The sequence below is a fragment of the Echeneis naucrates genome, chromosome 13, assembly GCF_900963305.1.
Source record: "Echeneis naucrates chromosome 13, fEcheNa1.1, whole genome shotgun sequence".
Classification (NCBI taxonomy): domain Eukaryota; kingdom Metazoa; phylum Chordata; class Actinopteri; order Carangiformes; family Echeneidae; genus Echeneis; species Echeneis naucrates.
This window is the reverse complement of record NC_042523.1, coordinates 7516400-7538292: the sequence shown is the minus strand read 5'-3', so window position 1 is coordinate 7538292 and position 21893 is coordinate 7516400. Positions and strand designations below refer to the sequence as shown.

Genomic DNA, 21893 nt, shown 5'->3' with positions numbered 1-21893 from the left:
CCAAAGTAACGGGGACAGACACAGAGTGGGAGTTTATATACCATAACTCTCACCCACCACTGAAGGGGGATGTGGCTGCATTTCATGCAATCATGGACCACCCAGGATCTCTCAAAACCTGCACATCCCTACAAAATACTCAGCTTCATCCTTTCTTTGTGATGAACATTTCACACATGTGGTGCATGCTTTTGTATGTTAAAATCATTTCCCATAGCATTTTTAAACTGTTGGATGAAAAATACTTTGTAATTGTCTTTGCCACTCCTCTTTTTTGCAGGTTTAAAGGTCAGATGTTTGGATGCACCGCTCACAAAAAGATATACACATTTCTAACAGTATCTTTTTTGTTTTCTTTGGAAAAGTTAAAGACAGAATGACAAAAACAATGTTAATTGATTAAAATATCTTAAAAGCAACACTTAATTGAACTGCAAAGAAAAACAGGAAAGTTATCTGGACAGCCTTTGTTTACAACAGTCAATATTTTAAGGCATGATTAGTTTTCTCCATTTATTTTGCGTTTTAAACAAACGGCCTATATCGATGGATTTCTCAGTAAATAACTTTAAATAACTCTCAAAGATTAGAGGCATATACACTCTGCAGATGGAGTCAAGCTCTATCTTGTCTCTAAAAGCATCATTTATTTGGAGTGAAAGCAAAGAAGCATTACATAAATCAATGATCTGAGCAAACGCCGGAGCGCTGATACTTTTCAGTATGTAGTTTGTGCCACCTGGTGGTGGGATGGAAGGAAGGTAGTTTCTATAGTGCACTTAGAAAAACACAGAAAACACATTGTTGTGTTTCCATTAATCCACCCTAGTTATGTGTGAAGTTGCATGACAATGTCGTAACAGCCTCTGAATGTCTAATCCATACTGCTCTTAAACTGGTCGCTAAGTCTTGTAAGGCGGCGATTTCTCGGATACAGCTTCTTCCACAACATTTAGGAATTTATTCGCAAATTGCTCACATGAACAGAGGAAATCCAAGAATTGTTAAACATAATGATTATGACCTGCAACTTATAAACAGCATGAGCACTCTCGTTAATCGTTTAAGCAGCTACTTTAAAATGAGTAATCATGTTTGGCGGTTCCTGAAAAATGATCAACTTATGCCAGTCCGTGCTATTGGCTGGAACAGGCCAATAAAAGACCATATAATTTTGATGAAAGATGGATGAATGGATGGATAATTTTGATTACCGCTTTCAAACACTGGACATTTCTCAAAGAGAATCTGATCTAAAGCTTGACCAGCAGTTATTGCTGCTTGTAAGAGTCACTCTGCTGCATGCTGTTAGGATAGCCAGATGGTCCAGATGAAAGCCGGGCAGAAATGCCCTCCTAACCATTTTAGTGGGAGCATTGTGAAATAAACGGGAAGAAGACACAGCACAGAAGCCAGTCGAGCAGCACATCCGTGGCTGAACACCACAGGTCTGGCTTCAGCTGATGCATTATATATATATTTATTTGTACCCTGTGAGTGAAGGCAGGAAAGTTTAAAATCTCGGGAAAATGAATCGCTCAGCAAATGTTACATCCATTGAAAAGGTGAAACTCTCAAGGCAGCAAGCCTCTTATGAACTTGATTAGTCAAGGCCTTTGGAAAACTGCTTATGCATAAAAATCCCTGCCCTGGCGTCTCATCTCCTCTAAAATCCCAAAGACTGGAATACATTAACTTTACAATCCCAGCATTCCAGTAAGCAGCACGTTTCCACACAAAAGGACATCCATACTTACTTGCATGGAGAAATAATGGCAACAATGAGCGCAGCACAGCGATGAATAAATGCAGAGTGATATTTAAACTTGGATGTGAAAACAGCGTGCCTTAGTCAGTTGCTTTCCCACACACTGACACACAAACACAAACAATGCATCTGACAGGATAAAGCCACTTTGCATGCTAAATGCAGTTTCCTCTTTTTGCATGTTTGGAGAAAGAGCTTTTAAAGTTGTAATTAAAAGCAAATGAAACCAGAAATCTAAATTTAGTGAATACTTCAGAAGTACATGAAATCAGACACAAGCTGTTGATTAGCTATGTTTGATTTTGTGTTGGCTGCTATGGCAACAAAAGCAGAAGGACTTCGTCTGGCAGCTCAAGTCACTTTCTCAATCAGTCTTCTAGGATGTAGTAAATATAAATATCAGCAACTAAAGTTCAAATAGCAATACAGTGAGTTTCTTGGTCCATATGGTGATGTCACTGTTTTCATATCTTCATCTAGTCCTCAATGGCCTTTAAATTGTTAGACTTCACTAGAGGGTGCTTTTTCGTCCAAATTGTCTAATCACCAAGTCATTAGGGAAGACTGGAAATAAAGAATTTCAAGCTTTTCACCGTTAACTGACAACTACACACTCACTCTAGCTGAATGCTGCATTTTCCTGGCCAGTATTATTAATATTTTTTTGGCTCATCGCCTTTACTGCAGTTGGGGAAGCAAAGGAAAGAAATGCAGCAAAGTGTAGAGAAATGTAGTAAGGAGCTGATCTGGAAGGCTTTGTGAAAACGTAATGCCTGCAGAACGAGCTTCAGATGCAACAATTCATTTATAGTTTACTAAAACATGGAGTCAGTTTCCACTCGGCTGGACGGGCACAATATGAACAAGGTGATATTTGTTTTGCAAATAAGAGGCGCTTCTCCTCTGACAAGTCACAAAAATACGAGAGGCGAATGTGAACTGTGCATCTCGTGCTCTACATTGGAGGAAGCACTGTCTAAACAGTACAAAACAGGGGAATAAGATATTTACCTCAATCCTTTTACCAGTAAACATGAGAGGGAAAGGCTCTGCAGTAAACTGAATTAAGAGAGAGGCCAATTCAAGTTTGATTGGTTTCCACAACAGCTGACTTTCTTAATGTTAGTTTGTTTTGTCTCTACGCATTTTTTTTCCATTGAGAGAAATGGAAAAAGCATATACTGCAGCAAGCAAAAAAAGGGAGTTCAAAAGACAATAAAAAAACAAAACAAACAAACAAAGCCTTTTTTTAAATTAGCATTCACTTTTATTTGAAAGAGTATTTGTAGAATAATTCCAATACATGACATGTTTGCCAAATTGCAGTACATTGCGAGAGGGCTCATATGGTTGCAACATGTAACAGCTGATGCAAGAACGCTTGATTAGATCGAGAAATAAAGTCCACGGTGTATCACAATGGTTGTCTCTCTTGCAATAAAAATTGGGTTAAAACTTGACATATCACTGACAAAAAAACGGGAGGGAACGGTGTATGATAAAATGAAAGAAATTCGCACATTACATACAAATAAATATGCTTTGAATTTGTGTTAATTCATTTGATTATGTTTTCCTATATAACAAACCCCTAATTGATGCTCCCATTATATAAATGCTACCTTTACAGATTTAACATATAGCATTTTTTCACATTACAATAAGAAAACAGTTTAGGATGGTAGAGTAGAAGATATTCAACAGGGCGCCCCGACTCTTTGGAATAAATTGCTAAAGGTAAAATAATGATTACTGACAATTCCCTGAGCACCAAGTAGTCAATCTACACTCACAATTGTTATATTACTTCTGGAAATCAGAGATAGATATGTGTAATGTATTGTGAAATAATGTCACATTATTATACCATTGTATACAAGCTTTAATTGGAGTATACAATTTAACTACTGCTTACCTTGAGAGAATTATTTTATTACAATGAGCTATTGTAGATATGGAAATTATTGAAACTTAAAAAATGTAATCAAAAGATTTTGCACTAACACAGGTTAGTTTTTATATTGTTTTGGCCCATTTTTAACTTTGTTAAGTAACTTCTCTTTGAAAGCATGTTGAGTCTCCTGACTGTTCCTCTCCACTTCAACAGTTACTTTGTCAGTCTGAAGTTGTTTTTGGTTTTGTCTACCAGATCCTGTTGACTCGTCCTCTGACAATGAATATATTTCATCACATTTCTGAGAGGGAAGCCTGCTTCGTCTCTGGAGGGATCGTCGATCGTCTGATTCATCCATGGCTATCTCCTTATGAGTCCCTCCAGTGCTGGATGGAACAGCTGAACCACTTGGTAGGCTGATAGAGCAAACAGAGCTGGTGGCGTTGGCAGCTCCGCTCAGTAGGGTAGGCGTGGTGGCGATCGCATCAAACATGTACATCTTCTGTTCATGCTCATCAACGGGGAATTTAGGAGAGTATTTGAATGCATGTCCTGGGTATGCCAAGGTGGTGCTGGTGACTCTACTTGCTGCAGGAGATTTACCCTTCATCATTCCAAGAACTTCGTAGCGGAAGCTGGAGATATCCTGCTTAAGCTCCTGTTATTTTATTAGAACAAGAGATTACACAACTAAGAAAACAACAGGCTTCAGTTTTGGATAGTTGCATATTACCTTGAAATTCTCCTCTGTCAGTCCTTCTGCTGTCTTGGCGTCTCTGATCATTGCCGCCACATATCGTTTCACAAGGTTCTTCAAAACCTCCTAGATCATACATTATTTTTAAGCTGCAAGTTTGCTTCTTTAAATGAAAAAATTTGCTGCATTTGTTTACTCTGATTTTCATCTGAGAATAAACACAAAACCAAGGATGAAAAATATTAATACATGATTAAAAAAAAACAATAATTACATACCTGATACTCATGGTTCAATCTTACATTTTCAGCTGCACGTCTCTAAAATGATAAAAACAAACAATAGTTACAGTAATAAATTCTGTTCCCAGCAGCAAGGTGGATTTACCACATTTAGCCACTTGTTTAAAGCCTATAATACCAAACTGTTTGGTGCTGCAGTGGTGGTCCCTACAATATTATATTGACAATATATATGAAAGAAAATTTCTGGAAACTCCTTACTCCCAAGCTTTCGAAGGTTTCAAGCTGTTTTACGCTCGGTCTCTTAAACAAATACGTCTTTATCCATCCAATTAGATAAAAAACAGACTTTGGACTCGGTATTATGTTAAATGGTGACGGTAAAGTTCCCCCTTCTTCAAAATAGCTCATCCATAATTTTGTTCTTGCAAATTTCCACTCTATATCTGAGTGATCCTAAAAAGAGATACAAACAAACAGCAATTCATTAAAGGCCAACAAGACGAATGAGTTTAGTAAAATAGGTAAGCCAATTCACTCACAGCTATGTGCTGGTATGAGTTATTCATCATTGCAATGAGCATGTTCAGGAGCACAACCAGAGAAATAATGTTGTATGTGCCAAACATGGTAGAGCCCACGAACTCAGTGAATTCATGCCGTGGCTTCACGTTGGTCACATACAGAGAAATCAGGCCAAACAAAGACCAAAATAATGACTGCAGAGTCTCGAACAGCCTGAAAAGCAAAGAACAATACATCATATTATGCACTACTGAAAAATAACAATATTAATCATTACCAACACAGATTTGTTAAAAACTATTGTTTATAAGTTCCAACTTGCGTTGAGAAGGCGTTGTTTTGCTCTTGGCAACGAATACCCTTGCATTTAAGGCCATCATTTGTTTCATAATAAAAGTACAGCTGGTTGAGGCCATTTGCGAAGGCTAAGAGCACGAGACAATAGATGAAGAGGAACTTGAGGATGTCCAAGAGCATGCGACCCAGCGAGATCTGCAAAGGCCCCAGGTGGGAGTTGGCGGTGAAAAGGCAGATGAGACGCAAAGAGCTGAAGATGTTGGCGATGGCGAACAATGCCTCCGCCACCAAAGTTGGGTGCCACATTTCCCAGCTCTCTCTGCGTTTGTGTCCACTGTACTGTAAGACAGAAATGTACATAGATTGCCATCAGTAAAATATGCCATTGTGCAACATTTCAGGCTTTGTCTACATTCTACTTTCTACTTTTCAAATTAAAAGTTAGAAGGCAGGTTAAAAAAAAAGCTATAATCATGTACTGTACAAATATAAATATCAAACACAATAATGAAATAACCTTCATTTTAACCTATACCTTTGCAAAGGCAACAATCTTCAGAGAAATGGTTGCAAGATACAGTGAGTTCATTATGAAGTCCATTAGGTTCCACCAGTCATCGATGTAGTCCTGAAAACCACTATCCCACATTTGTTTGATCTCAGTCCATATAAAACCTTGGAAAAATGAAATAACACAAACAGCAAGGCCCATTAAGAAACTGCTGTGTGGAAAGTTGTGTACATGCTCAGGGTTACACTAAATAATGGACCTCAGTTTGACTCGCTTCATATGTGTGGGATAACAATGCACAGATGTATAACAATACATAATGTGAGCATGGACAGCAATTTGTTAGCATCTGTGTGTGTTATTCTTACCAAGCACCCATGGGAGGATCATCCATTCCACAGTGGTGGGTGCCGGGCCCTGAAAGTCTGGGTGTGCAGAGGCTATATGCTGCGAGGCTAATAGGAGCAGGAAGAGGAAGGTCAGGTAGGAAGCAGTGTGACAAATAAACTTGATAAAAGGCCTACGGATGAATAAACCATAGCGACTCTTGGGAGCCATCAGGTAGAAGATAGATAACAGTGGAAAGAGGAGGCCAATGAAGATACATGTGAGGAGCTTTACTGCCCAGTGACGTCTCCTCCAGCCTGGGAACTCATCATACCACAGAGACGCCAGCAGCTGCTGACAGTTGGGCTGAGCAACAAACTGGGAGAAAGAGAGAGACAGGGATGAAACGTGTCAATTCAACCTTATGTTCCAACATGGAATTTGCCTAATTTATACTAGTAATTCATGCAGAGAGTGACCAAAGAGACATATGGGACAAAAAAATGTCCTTTACACAGATGTAACAAACAAGTTTCCCCTCAAGTGTCAAACTACCCAGCTGGCTCCGGCTGATAAACCCCAGCAAATTCAACTTTTACAGATGGAGTGGGCATGTGTCAATGTTTTCCACCTCCTTGTAAAGACAGAGACACACATGAGGCATTGAGGACAAAAGTTTAAAATGGACAAACATTGCAGAACTGCTCTCTAACCCTCTGTAAAGAAATCATTGTCAAATCTGTTTCACATTACACATTTTTTTTCCCCTTGAGATTTAATAAAAACATCTGCTGGACATCTGCACATGGTGATGGAAGCTAATTTGATTTGAACCGAATTACAGCCAAATGGATCCCCATTCTAGTACGATATCGCATTAAATCGTAGGTGATGAGGTCGTCTATCAGTGCAGAAACTGACATGTTTCCTCTTCGTCCTTGTGAGATATTGACTTGCCATAATATGACTGGAGGCAAATGGTGGCATCTGGCAGGACCAGATTTTTAGAAGGTGAAAATCACCTCATCCACACATCACCACTCACCCCTTCAAAAACACATTACTTCAGTGCTAATGAATAGTGATGACATGTTTATTAGTTGAACTAATAAATACCATTTAGCAATTTTGTCTTTGAATCTGAGATATAGATATATATACACACACACACACGCACACTTTCCCATTCCAATGAATAGGAAAGTGTCTCCAATCTGTTATTGTTTACTTATATACAAGTCAATTCCACAGAAAATAAATGAACTCTATGCTAAATCTTGGTATATGCAATTAGAAACTTTCAGTTAAATTTTTACTTTCAATGAACTTATTGAATTGTGAAATTAATCACAGATTATCATGCTGCAGTGCACATCAGTCATTGCAGGCAGCTCTGAAAGTTTTCTGGTTGTGAATTTTGGTTCTTAACAATGAATGAGAATTGATTGAAAATGTAATTTCATAGTTGATGTTACTTTCTGTGATTAAAAAAAATAATAATTAGTCGCCTAACTATCAAGTATTGCTTGGCAGGAAAAAAAAGTAGCAATCTTTAGAGCAGAATTTTTGTTTTTCCATCGACTGCAATTCACCACAATCTCAAACAAAGTTGGGAAAGATGACTGAAGTTCAACGGGACAACAGAAGCAAACAACTTTCTGGGATACATTAAAGGAGCATTTTACCACCAGTAGAGTGAACATCCAGTGAATGCTACCAAACAAAGGCATTTTTCTTCACAGACATCCACACTGACAGTTCCACAGCTCAAGATAGACTCATTGCCATCTGATGGTCAGCACCAACAGTCCCTCAACACTCACATATTTACTTTCTTCCTATTGTATTCAGCCTGGCTTAGAACTGGTTGACAGCAAAAAAAAATCTATCAGTCAGGATGTATCTGGTCTCATTTTGTTCAGTGTGGTGCACAAAGCCGACAAAAATGACACTTCTATCTTCCAATCTGATCAAAGTAACAGTGAATGCTCTGAATCTCTGATCTTGAAAAAAACAACAAACAAAAAAAAAAAAAACGACAGTATCATCTGTCTGTTGAGTTAATAGTAGCAGGTTTTCTTGGCAGTTTCTGGCAGTAATGGCAGTAGCGCTTAAGTACATAACAGGTGCTCAATTTCACCTCGACCAAAACATCTCTTTATTTTCTATAGCTGTAAAACCCTTTGTCATGGAGACCATTTGTGGCACATGGAGTTGCAAACAGTCACTCTGAGCTTTCAGAAAACAGAAAATACTCCATGCAGACCCTTAAATGCTCAAGACGGAGATGATGTTATTCTGTACAGATGTGGAATTGAGCCTTTAAGTCTGCGAATACTGTCCAAGTGCTGTGTACAAACATGACCAAAAACCGCTGAGCAACCTCTTTAATGAGTGGAACAGGAAAAAGCTGTGTTGCATATCACGCAGGAAACTACAAAACAAACAAAGCAATCCTAGATTTAGGATACAGGAGGACTAACTTTTGAATTACCTTTTATCCAGCTTATACATTTACTGCTATCACCTGCTTCCATGTTGAGGAAAGCTATTTGCCATACAAACATTTATAAGGATGATTTATTATAAACTTCATAAATAACACTTGTTGTTTGTGTGTCTTATTTTGTTATTATTAAGTAATCACAGGATGAACTTTTTAGTAGGTTTCTGTTACAACAGAAATGGTGGGAAAATGGTATTGCATCCGGGGGGATAGATAATCCAAAGAATATAAAAGGTTCCCTCCCTAATTAAAATATTATGAGTTTGTATTTCAGGGAAATGGTCATCACTTATTCCATCATTATCCCTAATTATCCAGTCATCATGGGACTGTCTGAAAGAGCTACTGTAATGCATTTCTAAGAGCCAGCCTGGCAATCACATGTGGCTCTAAGCTCCCAAAGGACATTTCCACCCATTTAAAGCCATTTACAGCTCATCTTGGCACTGTTCTTGTTATCTACTCCGTGCTGTTCAAAGAATGTTATGTGTATTCCTTGTCGAGCTTCGCATCGATACTAGCTTAATGTCAATGCAGACTCTTCTTTACTCAACAAATCCTTATGTTACATTAAGATAACAACATTGGTGAACATCAGGCTTACCTCTTTCTGGCAATATTTTATAGCTAACTTCAGTCGTGCCAGATCATTAGTGTTCTCATCCAAAAGAGGATTGATATCATCACGGTAGTTGAGGATTATTTCCAACTCTTTAGAGCTTCGGGTCTGGTCCAAGAGGTCTTTTGCAAATTGTTTACATGTTTGGGACAGCTCTTCATATTCGGACTTGAACTCGTTTTCCACTGTACTTAGCTCCTTCAGCTCCCAGCTCAGCTGAAAAGCTGTGAGGAAAGGATCCTCGCTGGAGAGGGCGATGAGAGACGGGCTGGAGAGGGCCTTGTAGATGTTAAGGCGGGAGCGGGAGTGACGCAGACTGTCCACGTCCGAACTGGACACACACTCCACGCAGTTGCAGCGTACAGAATGGGGCTGAGGTATGGAAACACCTCGCTGCACTAGTAGCTTTATAATTTCATAGTTGTTGGTATGGGCTGCAAGAATGATCGGTGTGATGTCTGGGGTGAAGTCCGAAAACTGTTTGTCCAGCAGAGTAGGTGGGACCTTTTCGGGAGGCCAAGAGAGAGACATAGACAAATAGATGTGCTGTTATTAAATTGAACTGACTTAAATGTACCGTACAACATACTAAGGATATATTTACAAATGGACACTGCCCTTTGAGCCCCTTACAAACCTAAAAAAAAAAACTGGTTTGGATGAGTCTAATTTCATCCTTATTAGGTCGATGACTCTAACCCTAGCCCTCTAACCGTCTTGCCAAACAGCAAGCACAGCTAATGGCTTGTGGTTCAGACGGCCTGAAAACATCTTTCTGGTCGGAAGCAACTACATCCTTTTTCCCCCTTTGCTTAACAGAAAACACTACATCCATTAAAGGGAAACCCAGCATTGTTGAAAATAAATTTGAAAAAGATGTAGAGAAATGGAATGCAACTGGGGCCTTTATCTGAGTGCCTAATGCATAACCTGCAGAGAATGACTGTTTGTTGTAAAAGCTGTGTCAAACAGACCTACAGCAGATCAAATAGCACCAGTCCTGAAACTGCCTGGCAGGAATAAAACAATTTCTAAGAAAACAAAAAACAAAACTAAAATAAATACAGGCCAGCTGAAACCAAAGAAGGATGACAGAGGAAAGTTATTATTGATTTCATTATCTGTTACAGAGTAGGCCTACAGCAGCACAACTAAAATAGAAATAGTAATTAAACCTTAAATCTTTAACTGTAGGCTTTGTCATAAAGGAAGGTTTTAAGCCTGATCTTAAAAGCTGTGACAGAGTCGGAGTTGGTTTCATAGAAGAGAAGCCTGATAGCTGAAAGCTCTGCCTCCTGATTTACTCTAAGAACCGCAAGTAAACCTACAACCAGAGAGGGAAGTGAATTCCTGGGACAATAAGGAACTATGAGCTCTCTGAGATATGATGGAGCTTGGTCATTAAGAGCTTTGAACAAAAGAACAAGGATTTTACATTCTATTCTGAATTTTACTGGGAGCCAGCAAAGAGAAGCTAGCACAGGAGAAATGTGATCTCTTTTTCTACTTCCTGTTAATATTCGTTCAGCAGCGTTCTAAATCAACTGAAGGCTCTTTATATTCTCCACATATAGATTAGTAATAAAGAAATATAAAACATAATGCATGGTTGCATGTTTTTTTTTTTTTTCCTCTCAGAAGCAAAGAGGCTAGGAAAAGGTTTCCGAATGCCAAATCTTATAGACAAAACATGGATAAATTGGAATGGAATTAAAAAGATTAACAACAAATGATAAGAATATAAGTCCTGAAGAGAAACAACGGAGTAAATATAAACGGTGTTAGGTGTTACACTTGAGCTTTTGTGTTACCTGTTTTTCCCCTCTTGGCTTCTTGTGGTTGAGCAGCAGCTCCACAGCTCCGACCACTTCTTTACGGATGGCGTGCAGCAGAGCATCACCCACATACACATTATAACTGAGCAGCAGGTCGATGATCTCCAGGTTCTCGTTTTCAATGGCAATGAGCAGGGCCGTGCGTCCCAGGGGGTCAATGCAGTTGATGTTGATCCTGAAATAGATCTCTGCCTCCTCCAGAGCTTGTTTCACACTGGCATAGTCCCCCTTCTCCACAGCCCCCAGGTAAGCCCTCTCCAGGACGGACAGCTCAGATTCGGCCCGTACGATCCGCAGAGGGATCCGGTCCCTGTACGACGAGTTGTCGGTTTTCCGGTAATACAGCTGTGACATTGCTGCAACAGTAACCCAGAGTCAGCTGAGGATGGATGAGAAAAATAACAAAGTGGGCTCTGATGTCTCAAACTCAGCAGGACAAGCATAACTATCAGAACTATACTCAGTGAGTTTGAATGGAATGAAATCAACATTTTTCATGTAAGGACCGAGGTGGATTGGCTGTGCGCACCCATTTGAACAATGCAATATAATTTAAAATTTCATTAACATTTCAAGTAACATAAAAATGCCTTTTCGGTTCAGAATTGGTGTATATTGCAGCATTTAAGGAAATAATTGTTTTCCAGCCATAAAGAACACTTTTAAACACCCATAATAAAATATAAGATGAAAGGAGATTTGTTAATAATAGATCACGGGAAAAGAAGAAAACATTTTTAGAAATCTCTGTGATCAAACTCGTCGAAAGAAAATGATCAAAAGGAATACAAGAAAAAAGAAAAAACAAACAACAAAACTTTACCTTCCTCCTGTTGCTTTTTCTCCTCCTGATTTACTCATGAAGCACTCGGGGGAGAACTACAGAGGCTGCGTCTGTCAGCAGGGCTGGATCTTCATCTTATCACTCAAGCCTCCACTAAGGACGCTGTTGTGCTCTCCACCCCCCCGTAAGCATTTTAAGGACAGAGTAGCGGCTGACCAGCCATCAGCCGGCAAACGCACAGGATCTAGCCCAAACTGCGCGTCCCTTCACCCCACCCCAGCAACAACAACAACAACATGTGGTGCAACAAGTAGTTTCACATGAAGGGAAGCACTACCATCCGTTTGTTCCTTCGAAGACAGTAACTGTAGAAATAAATCATGACAATCACAATGTATTATTCAAGTGTTTTCTAGTAATTTTCAGGCTAATTAATAAAAAAACATGGGGAAAAAAAATAATAAGCATTGGAACTGCAGATTTTCTCATTTTTAATTTTAATGTTTATTTTGTCTTTAATGAGCCCTTCCAATTCATCGTTTTCCCGTGACGTCACGTCACTGCGAGAACGCCCCCTGTAGGGCAAAATACGTGCGTCCTCCGCAGCTACTTTTTTTTTTCTCTCACTAGCTTTAGCTTAACTTTCACCAAACTTTGCGATAGTTGGTGTCCAATTGGCTGCACAAATCGACAAGGAGACAAGCCTGGGTTGTGCTTTTACAGAATCCCGTCGGAGAGAGAAAACCTAGAGGGGAGGAAATTGTGGATATGTGCCTTAAGACGTGCCTCCGTCCCCGCGGAGAGCAAAGAATGGCAGCCATCGAAATACACACGTCAAAGGTAAGGTTTGTTCACTGCTGCTAGCAAAGCGAAGAGTACGGCACCTACATGTGAACACACCTCCCCCAAACCTGCCATACAGGTGCACCAATCCCTCTCACTCCACAGCAACCTAAACTGGCACCTGAGGGTCATTTAAACTGTAGGAATGGTTTACCTGACATTTGGAATTAGATTTATATTACCAGGGCCCGTCTCAAACTAACCAAAATATCCATGCTTTGTCAACGTTAGCTAACGCTAGCACTCACCTTTGCTTTGACAATAGAAAATTTCTTGTCCATCTCCCAAACGGCAGTAATATCAACCCATCCGGATTGAAAATGCTCATAGCTGCAGGGTTCTCAAGTGCTGAAGGGAGTTCAGAGTGAGGTTTTACCAGCGGCGAGGGGGATGGATGTCTGACAAATGACGCATAAATTCATTCAAACAAAAATATTTACTTCAGCTTTATACTGCACGTGTGTGTATTTTATTGTAGTGCTAGTGTGCGTGTTGTTTATTGTAAGTGTTTATGGCTTGCTTTGAGGCCTTTAGGCCGGGGGTTGGTGGCTCCCACTTGAAACATTGTGGTTCCAAACCAGCCATTTTTACTGTCATGATTGATGACAGAGTGCCATTAAGTGCCAAACAGTTTCTTGTTCTCCATGGTTGGTCTTGTTTAGATCAACCATGGAGAACACCCTCTCACCGTCAGCATTTGAATGTGGGAGCACACGCACTAATGCAGCCATCTTTGGCAGCCTCCCAAACTGCCTCTAACCGGTCACCTTTGAAAAAAGAAACCAAGAATGTCTATTACTCTAATGCTTAGCTTTTATTATTTCATATTGATTATGAATGTCATACAGTGCAAAATATGTCTTACCTTGCTCTTTGAGGACTTACGCCCCCAAAACTCCTCAACATTAAAGGTGGTGGGATCTTGGGGCATGGGGATGTCCAAGAGTTGGTAGTCCAGGAACTCCTCACTCACCTTATCCTGTTCCTGTGTTAATTGGTTCAGATCTGACTGGAATAACCCACAGTAACTGCTGGTAAACTGGCGGGTGCTAACATCCATCCCTGACACACACACATACTTGCTCCCACTGCTGCTGCCTGGACAAAATATTCATAGACAGTATAAAAGAGACTATTCCTAAGAAACGAATAAATGATGAGATGACTAACTGTAATAATCTGGTCTTTTTCGTCCTTATGAAACCTGCTTCATTTCAGCGAGTGTCCATCTTCTTTTGTGGCCAAACTGTGGGATATCAAAATCTACCTGGAGACAGCAATGCTACTTTTTGATTGGATGTTCGGTAGGTATACTTTATTTGAATGGCTTGCGTGTGGCATGCAGCTTCTGAACTCTCGGGGGAATTCACTTGATTCCTACCTGTTCCATTGTTAAAGAGGTGCAACTTGGTGGACGTCACAGTGGTAATTTAAATGCGTGAGAAAAACAGTGTGTGGCGTGTGAGCATGTGAACAGGTGGAAATGCGTGTGTCACATGCTAAATGCGTGAAACTTGAGAGCCCTGTAGCAGTCTGTACTTTTGTATACTGCCATCCTGGCGGCAGTGTGAGGGGAGCGATTCTCCCCAAGATAAATGGAAACATGGCTGAATTGGAGGTCTGACAGGGACTTAGCTATTTTTAACGGCTGAAATAAGGTGACGGGCGGCGTTCATGGGTTTCAGGTGCCCAAAACATGCAGTTTAATCTTAACTCTTATATTTTCTTCTTTAGAGTGATGATCTTTCCTACAATCAAATTTGTCCCTTTAACTTCAGGGCATAGCGAGGGCGGTGTTCGGATTTGAAGCTATGCCTTTCATTCACCAAAGTTTGAAGTTATATATAAAACAAAGATAAATGTATCATTTTGATAAGTACAGTTTTCTCTGCTTGTTGTGTTTTCGTCGGTGGACATGGTTTTATCTTATTCACTATAAGACCGGCAAGAATTGGCAATTAAATGGTTATTGGTTAATCACAACATCACGGAGCACACAACCACATGAGCTAAGAGAAGAAAACTTTCATGCAAATCTTGACTGGCTGTGGAAAATCAGAAATGTATGACTATGGCCTGTGTATGAAGTTTCTTTTTCTTTTTACAGAGCAGTTATAGGCAACAACCAAGCACATAGATTACGCTGCTCAGGCAATATGCCATCGGTCCTGGTGGTTCGTCATTCAGGTGGCGCTGTTGTTACATAATTGGAATAGTTCCTTGTCTGGTGTAAATTCTATCTCAGCCAAACTATCTCGTAGAAAAATGGTTCAAACAGCTGTGAAGTCCTCTTCTCACGGGGGAATCAGTTCTGCATGTTTGAAGTCTCTTATTTGATTGGAATATCCAATTTGTTATTATATCGATCCTTGTTGTTATCAGGCCAACCTGAGTGGAGGGTCAGAGAAGGGGTACCTCTCTGTGGGGTTAGGCAGGTTTATGCTGATTTGTGGCAGGGACTGCAACTTATTGTTTTGGGAAAGCAGGGTCTTTCGATGCCAGGCTCAGATAAATGTCCAGGATGGCATTTTATCTGGCAGAGATCTGGGAAATCTCTGTGGAGGCAACAGTCTCTTTAAAGTCTGATGTGTGTCGGATGTGGGAGATCGGAATCCCCCCCCCCCTCTCCGGACCTCATATATATATATATATATATATATATATATATATATATATATATATGACAGAGTTGACAACAGAGGCTAGCTAAGGGCATCCTTAAACAGCACCAGATAATACATTTATTTTTGTGTATATTTACTACAATCCCCTAAATGGACAGCTATAACAGTCAGATAAGCAGTATATGAGGACCACTGCTCTTACATCAGCTTCATCAGTTGTGTTAGCTTCATCAGTATGCAAAAATCCTGTGTACCTCTGGCCTCAGCTTAAATTTGATGCATCTGCCTCGGGAACCAATCTTTTCTCTACCTTTCTGAGGAGATGGGGAAAAATATAAAATAAAGTGAATGTAAGCCCATGACAGACAAGACAGCATGGAAATGAAATGTGCTGTATTTTATTGCTCATTGTTTTCTTAGTTGTTGTTTCACATGTAAAATGCCAGACTTTTTCAACTCAATATCTGTTGAATGTCACAATGAAATTTTGCCAATGTTCAGATTTTATTTATTTCATAATTCAGGGACACTTAACCAAGTACTGTGAGTGGCAACATTTTTTTTCTTTAATCACCACAAATGAATAAATGGTACCTCGTGAAGATACCATGTTTACATTTTACTGACATACGTACTCCCAACATACAGTTGACAACATGTCCTAATTATCTTAATAGAAAATGTAATCTAGTTTGCATCGGCTGTCTAGAAAACCAAAATCAGTTGGATTCTGATTCCCAGGGATGTTGGCAATATAATTCATTTGATTCAGTGTTGATAAAAAATAACTGACCAGCTTAACTGAACAAAGATGGTTTTTATTGGATAAATCTGGTCCTATTAATTTATAGCCAATGTGAATTAAGACAGATGAGGTAACCCAATGGCTGAGTGTTTATGCGGCAGGGATACCTGACAGCGGCCACACTGATAAAGCCAATTAAATCAAAAGTCTGGCAAACTGCGAAAGTCTCATGCACCTGACAAAACTTGCCCTCGACCCACAGAAACCCCAAAAAAAGTTGAGAAATATGCAGTAAGAGCATAGTCTTGCTACACTGGTATATTCCAAATAAGTATGCCATGTGGAAACTTGGACAATGTTGAAAAAAAGATGTGATGTTTGTTGTAAACATCATTCAAGAGTATATATGGAGAATACGAAAACACACAGTGGCTCTGCTGACTGTCAGTCGAGTCAAATGATTTAAGCAGAGACTGAATTGTACATGCGCATAAATCTGCCCTTTAGTAATGTAACTAATGTCCTAATTAAACTAACAGATCTGGATGAATTCATCCTTGTGTTCTCACCTTCAGCTCTTTCCCACTCTGTAGTCTTTAGGGCCTTCCAGGAATCCAACATCCCCAGACAGACATCTCTCTGTCCAAACTTTATAAATCTTGTATTGCTAGGACTTATTTTTGTTTTTTTTTTGTTTTTTTTTTTTTCAGATCTGAATTCCCAAACTTCAGACCTTGGAAGATGTGAAAGAACTTCATGTCCAACATATATTCCCATAGGGCTCCCAAACTGTTGGGAGAAGAGATTTGGCTAGCTAGTGTGAGCTTGCACAGTTGCTAAGAGACCTCTTGCCATCCTATCTCTTTTTTCCACATCCATAAGGAGAACAAAAAACACACAGTGTTTGTTCCAGCTGTTTTTCAAGTCTGCATAGGGACATATTTTTTACTGACACTTTGAAAAAAATCCCAGTTATGTGTTTGTTGTGTGCTGCTTTGGTGCGATCTCACTGAAAGAGCAGCAACAAAGTTGCGTATCGGTACATTTACTCCACTGGGTACAGAGCTGCTGGGTTGGTGCACAAAAACATATGGTTTAAACAGGAATAGTCATGTATAGATATAATAAGACCAAATGATTATGCTTCATTCATTCTGCTTTCATTTTCATATTCTGAAGTAAAAAAAAATACACTATCACTATCTATCTGTTGTCTTTCACCATGGAAGCCTTTTTCTTACAGGTTAATATAATTCATAGCTGCTGTAATTAGCATGTCGGGAAGCTTTGTGCATAGCTTTGTGTGCTTTTTGCTACAATGTGTTTGATGTAGATACATTAATGCAACTACGTTGACATGCTATTCAATGCAAGACATCTGAAAGGCAATCTAGCACTTATATAGCACCATCTCATTCAGCAGTGCCGCGAGAGAGTATGAACTGACACGATATTTAATTGGATTTTTCAGACACAATATGTACTTGTTGGGAAAGCGCCTACATTAAAAAGCTGAATATGCGTTATCGTGGTTTTATGCAACTGGACCAAATGGCTATAAGCTCAAAAAGCTCTGCACAAAAACATCACTCAATTCACTTTAGAGATGGTTGAAACATACACTTTTGTTAAACCCTGGAGTATGGGAGGACTACCTGATTTGGAATTGCAGTGGAAACATATCTGGATGCTCTATGCAACATTTGTGCAGAGGACCAACCACTGCTTTTGTCAAACAAATTGAGTTTAACAAAACCAAACGAAAAAGGAAACAGATGAAAAAGCCTCAGTCATCTAGAGAGTTATATTAAGATATTATTTGAAGGTTTGAAGTAGGCTTATTCAGTGCAAAAATGAAAACATTGATGTTATAATAATGCACAGAGGTTTCCTGTTTCTATACTCTTGCTGCATCTGTTTATGAAAGGGTTTTTAAAGTTTACATTTGGATAAGCATCAGGAGTATTTTTTTTTATTTTTATTTTTATTTTTTTTTGCACTCTGAAATGCTTTGTCAAGAGGATATTTAATTCATGTTTCTGCTTTTAATTAATAGCAGCAAGTTTAATTTGAAAAAGTCTCACAGGTGACAAAATTCATGTAGCTAAATGGAACTCGAGCTAAGTCCACTCTCCATCAGTCCACACTGAAGTCAAAAAATAAATGAATAATTTTAATAGTGTAACATGATTAAATTGTGAAAACTTATTCAGTCTAATTTTGTCTCAGAATTGATCAATCGATTGACAAATGGTGTTTGATAAGATGTGTAACAACTTCAGCAGATGCTGTACATTTTTCAGAATTGAAGAGCAGAACCACGTAGCTGGTATATGTTTGTCAAGAGGAGCCTTCCGTCTTGTTTTCTATTTTATCCAGCTGAAATGTTGAATATTATCTATTTCCTTTTGGAGGAAGCCACTGATTGAACTGTCTGTCGTGATACTGCACTGTCAGTCTGAGGTTATGTTAGTTCAGGCACTGTATTTTCATTTCTGATGCCATTTCACACAGGTCAGAGGTGACGCCAAGCTGTAGGCTGTAACCTTGTTTACAATATATCCTTTTCCTGGCCCAGAAAACTGAAACACAACAAATATGAATTGCCTACATGTAATGTTTTTTCCCACCTCATGTTAAGAGTTTCTGTGTTAAAGTGTTTTTTGCCTTTGATACCAGGAGCCTGGTTTCACAGTACAGTTTTACAGACACAATCCCTGAGCCAAATACGAAGTGTTATCCCCATTGGTATTTTCAAAGCAATGCATTGAAACTTTTTAAAATAAAATCATTTTTATTATTTGTTAATTTATTTCACATTCAGCTACACAAACTAGCGTTCAACAAGAACGAAAGCAAATATACATCAGCAATACATTAATCAATCAATAAACACAGTCACAAATATTATTTTATGTTTAAAAAGAAGAAAAAATAACAAAATTTTCTGCCAGAATACTAACGTGTGTCATCTGGTGCTGAGGCATCTATAGCCACCACACAGCTGATGACATTTTTTATTATTGTGTCTCTGTCTGTCTTATCCATGTTTTGGTTGCAACTCCATAGTTTGCATCTGGAAAAATCACTGACTCTTTCCCCTGTAGCGGAAAAACATTCTCGAAGAGGGTTCCTGGAGCTGTTTGAGAAGCATATAAACATCCTACAAGGGTTTATGTTCAGTGACAGTTAGAAGATGTGTTTGTCCGTGATATTTGCTGTTCCCTGAGAATCCTTCGCCCCACTTCCTGGTGGGTTGATTATGCCTTTCACTTTTATCAGGTATGCAATGACTTGCACTTTCTGATGCAGGACTTGGGGTGTATGTCTGCAATATGTGGATGATAAAGATGGCAAAAACACCTTGGGAAAAAAAAAAAATACAAAAACAAAATCAACAAACAAACTTTAATTTTCAGTCAGCTATAGACCAGGTTTGTGCTGCATCTGTTGCCATTAGTTATACCTTTACAGAACTATGAATTCATATTAATTTGGGGACATTGCTGTTCTGTAAGAAATCCCATTCGGCACTCTGATGAATGATCTAGCCATCCATTATCCATGCTGTTTATCGTCACAGTGTCACAGAGCTTTGAGTCAATGCTGGGTGAGGATGGGGTTACAAGCTGGACAGGTCGCCAGTCAATATAATCATTTGCAATCGTCTCAGACACCTATATGCAGAATCATTTATATGGGCTCACAATGAATAGCCTTTGCAGGTAAACTGAGAATGATTAAAATCTTTTTTTTTCTCCCCATAACACAGCATTGTACCTTATACAGGGCTGACTGGACTACACTGGAGGTCATTAGTCTCTGCTCTGCATGTGGGTGTAGAACTTATTTGACATTGCAGTCCAGCTCTCTGTCAATTAGTGATAGTACGTATGGGCCAGATTTCAAGCACGCCTCTAAAAATGAGTGCTGATGCAATCGCCGAGCTGGCAGCAGAAATTCAAAGTCATTAGAAGAAGTCTTGAGCTAATTAGACTTTCCAGTCTTTCAGAGAGGAGACAGCAAAGCTGCAGCATGTAGCTTGACAGTATAACTGGACACAACTGAGAATCGTACTTACAGGTATTAAACAGTTTTTTAAATAATGCTTATTACCTCACCTATCTTGCAAAAATAACTCAAAATAGTGTTACGCTATCATTCAGAGCAGCTATAAAGCTTCTTTAAACTAAGATTTCTGTTATCTTTTCCAAAAGTAAAGTTTTTGATCAATAATATTTGCCTCATATTCAGCAGTTAAGTTCAAAAGACAAGCATTTGCGTTTTTGAAACATTTTTTAAGTCTCTTAACTTCATCTAGCTGTTGCTATAATTGTAATACACAAGTGTATTGTTTATACTATGCAACAAAGGGGATGTGTAACGTGATGTTGCCACCTTCTGGCAGTGGCAGTGAAGTATGTAACACATGACATTCACGGCTGTTAAAGTGTGTAGGGTCTTGTATGCACACGTCTGCACAGCTTTCCTTCTACAGGGCGAAACTGACACTCGGGAGAGAGCATAGCTGCACCAAACCATTCATGGTAGTTACAAGCCCATGGTCGGTATGATAACAAACAATTTATGTCATCAAGCTTCAGTCAGCAGGTCCATACATTATGCCCTTGTTAAGGAAAAGCTGGTGAAAATCTTGGGTCCATCCTTGTAACCGGATCTGCACCAAAAATTAACAGATCTCTCACTGTTCCCTGGGTTTGGTGCAAATCAACTCAGTTTATTAAGTCATTTATTTACTTTGGTGCATTCCTAACAAAATAAATAAACAAACCAGCACACAGAAACAGGTGAAAACAACATCAATGGAGGAAGTAGTGAAGAAAACACACAGTGTAAGCATGATTAGGGTTGTTTCCAAACTTTGCAGGGATTTGTCATCCATGTTTGTTACCTGTGGCGAGGTGATGATGCGTGGAGGTTATAGGTTCTGTTTATGTCTGCCTGCAGGGTATTTGCTCAACCCAATGAAATCCTCATCACCTGGCTAAAAGGGGCAAGAGCTTGTCAGTTTGTGTGCTGGTGCTTATTAGAGCTGTCAGCAGGGGAGATGTGTGTGCTGATGTCTGTGTGGCTTTCAAGTACGTGCACCAGTGTGCGTAGCTGGGGGCATTATGGGGTTAAAAATCATTCTAAAGTCTCATAGCTAAAACTCAAATCTATCTACGAAGCATAAAAAACACCTTGTTACATCAGTTAACTTGAACAGATGACAGCTGACTTTGGCGACTCGAGGCTAATGGAAAGATTAAGTCAATTACAGCTTGGCAGTGAGACTTCGAAATATTTGAGACATTCCCCGGAATGCTGGAACAATAGGCTCCCACACAGTCACAGCCACTCTACGCAGTAAATGTCATTATGTCAAAGTAAATCCAACAAAATGGGCTTGGTTCTTTTTCAATAAAATAAATCTTGATAATAACATAATAACAGAGAAACACAGTCCAAAAGAAAGTATTATTGGCCCCACATGTGCAGTGTGTGCAGCTTTTTCATGAGCGTCTAGTGCATGCACCCTGTTTCAGCTAGATGATATTGTTGCTGACTTAGTCCCCAACTTTAGATCAGACAAAAAAGAGAATACATTCTCTTAGCAGAAACTGGAAACTCAAAAGGAGTATGTAAGAGGATAAAATTCAATACAACAACAGAGAA

At 39.3% G+C, this 21893-nt stretch overlaps 1 protein-coding gene across 4 annotated transcripts; it reads right to left on the bottom strand.

The window, feature by feature from the left end:
• Nucleotides 1–3021: 3021 nt before the first annotated feature.
• trpc4b (transient receptor potential cation channel, subfamily C, member 4b) lies at nt 3022–12192 on the bottom strand. Of its 4 annotated transcripts, XM_029516858.1 has the most exons (12): nt 12045–12192; nt 11198–11600; nt 9372–9890; nt 6540–6639; nt 6303–6389; nt 5959–6098; nt 5449–5762; nt 5144–5339; nt 4863–5057; nt 4638–4679; nt 4396–4485; nt 3022–4320 (listed from the first exon to the last, which is right to left on the bottom strand). In XM_029516858.1, exons 2-12 carry the CDS (start codon nt 11573–11575, stop codon nt 3778–3780), a joined length of 2604 nt encoding a protein of 867 aa, XP_029372718.1. In that variant the 5' UTR covers nt 11576–11600; nt 12045–12192; the 3' UTR covers nt 3022–3777. The 4 variants fall into 4 exon arrangements, with proteins under 4 accessions (XP_029372718.1, XP_029372716.1, XP_029372717.1 ...); XM_029516856.1 differs by having other exon boundaries at nt 4827–5057; nt 6303–6639; XM_029516857.1 differs by having other exon boundaries at nt 6303–6639.
• Nucleotides 12193–21893: the final 9701 nt, after the last annotated feature.

What these genes read in the sequence shown, in the direction of transcription:
- trpc4b (XM_029516856.1), bottom strand. Translation starts at nt 11,575, where the DNA reads ATGTCACAGCTGTATTACCGGAAAACCGACAACTCGTCGTACAGGGAC. An exon ending in AATTTTCTTTCATATATATT is followed by an intron (nt 4,680 to 4,826) that starts GTCAATATAATA and finishes TTATCATTTTAG; the next exon opens with AGACGTGCAGCTGAAAATGT. An exon ending in TGACAGAGGAGAATTTCAAG is followed by an intron (nt 4,321 to 4,395) that starts GTAATATGCAAC and finishes ATAAAATAACAG; the next exon opens with GAGCTTAAGCAGGATATCTC.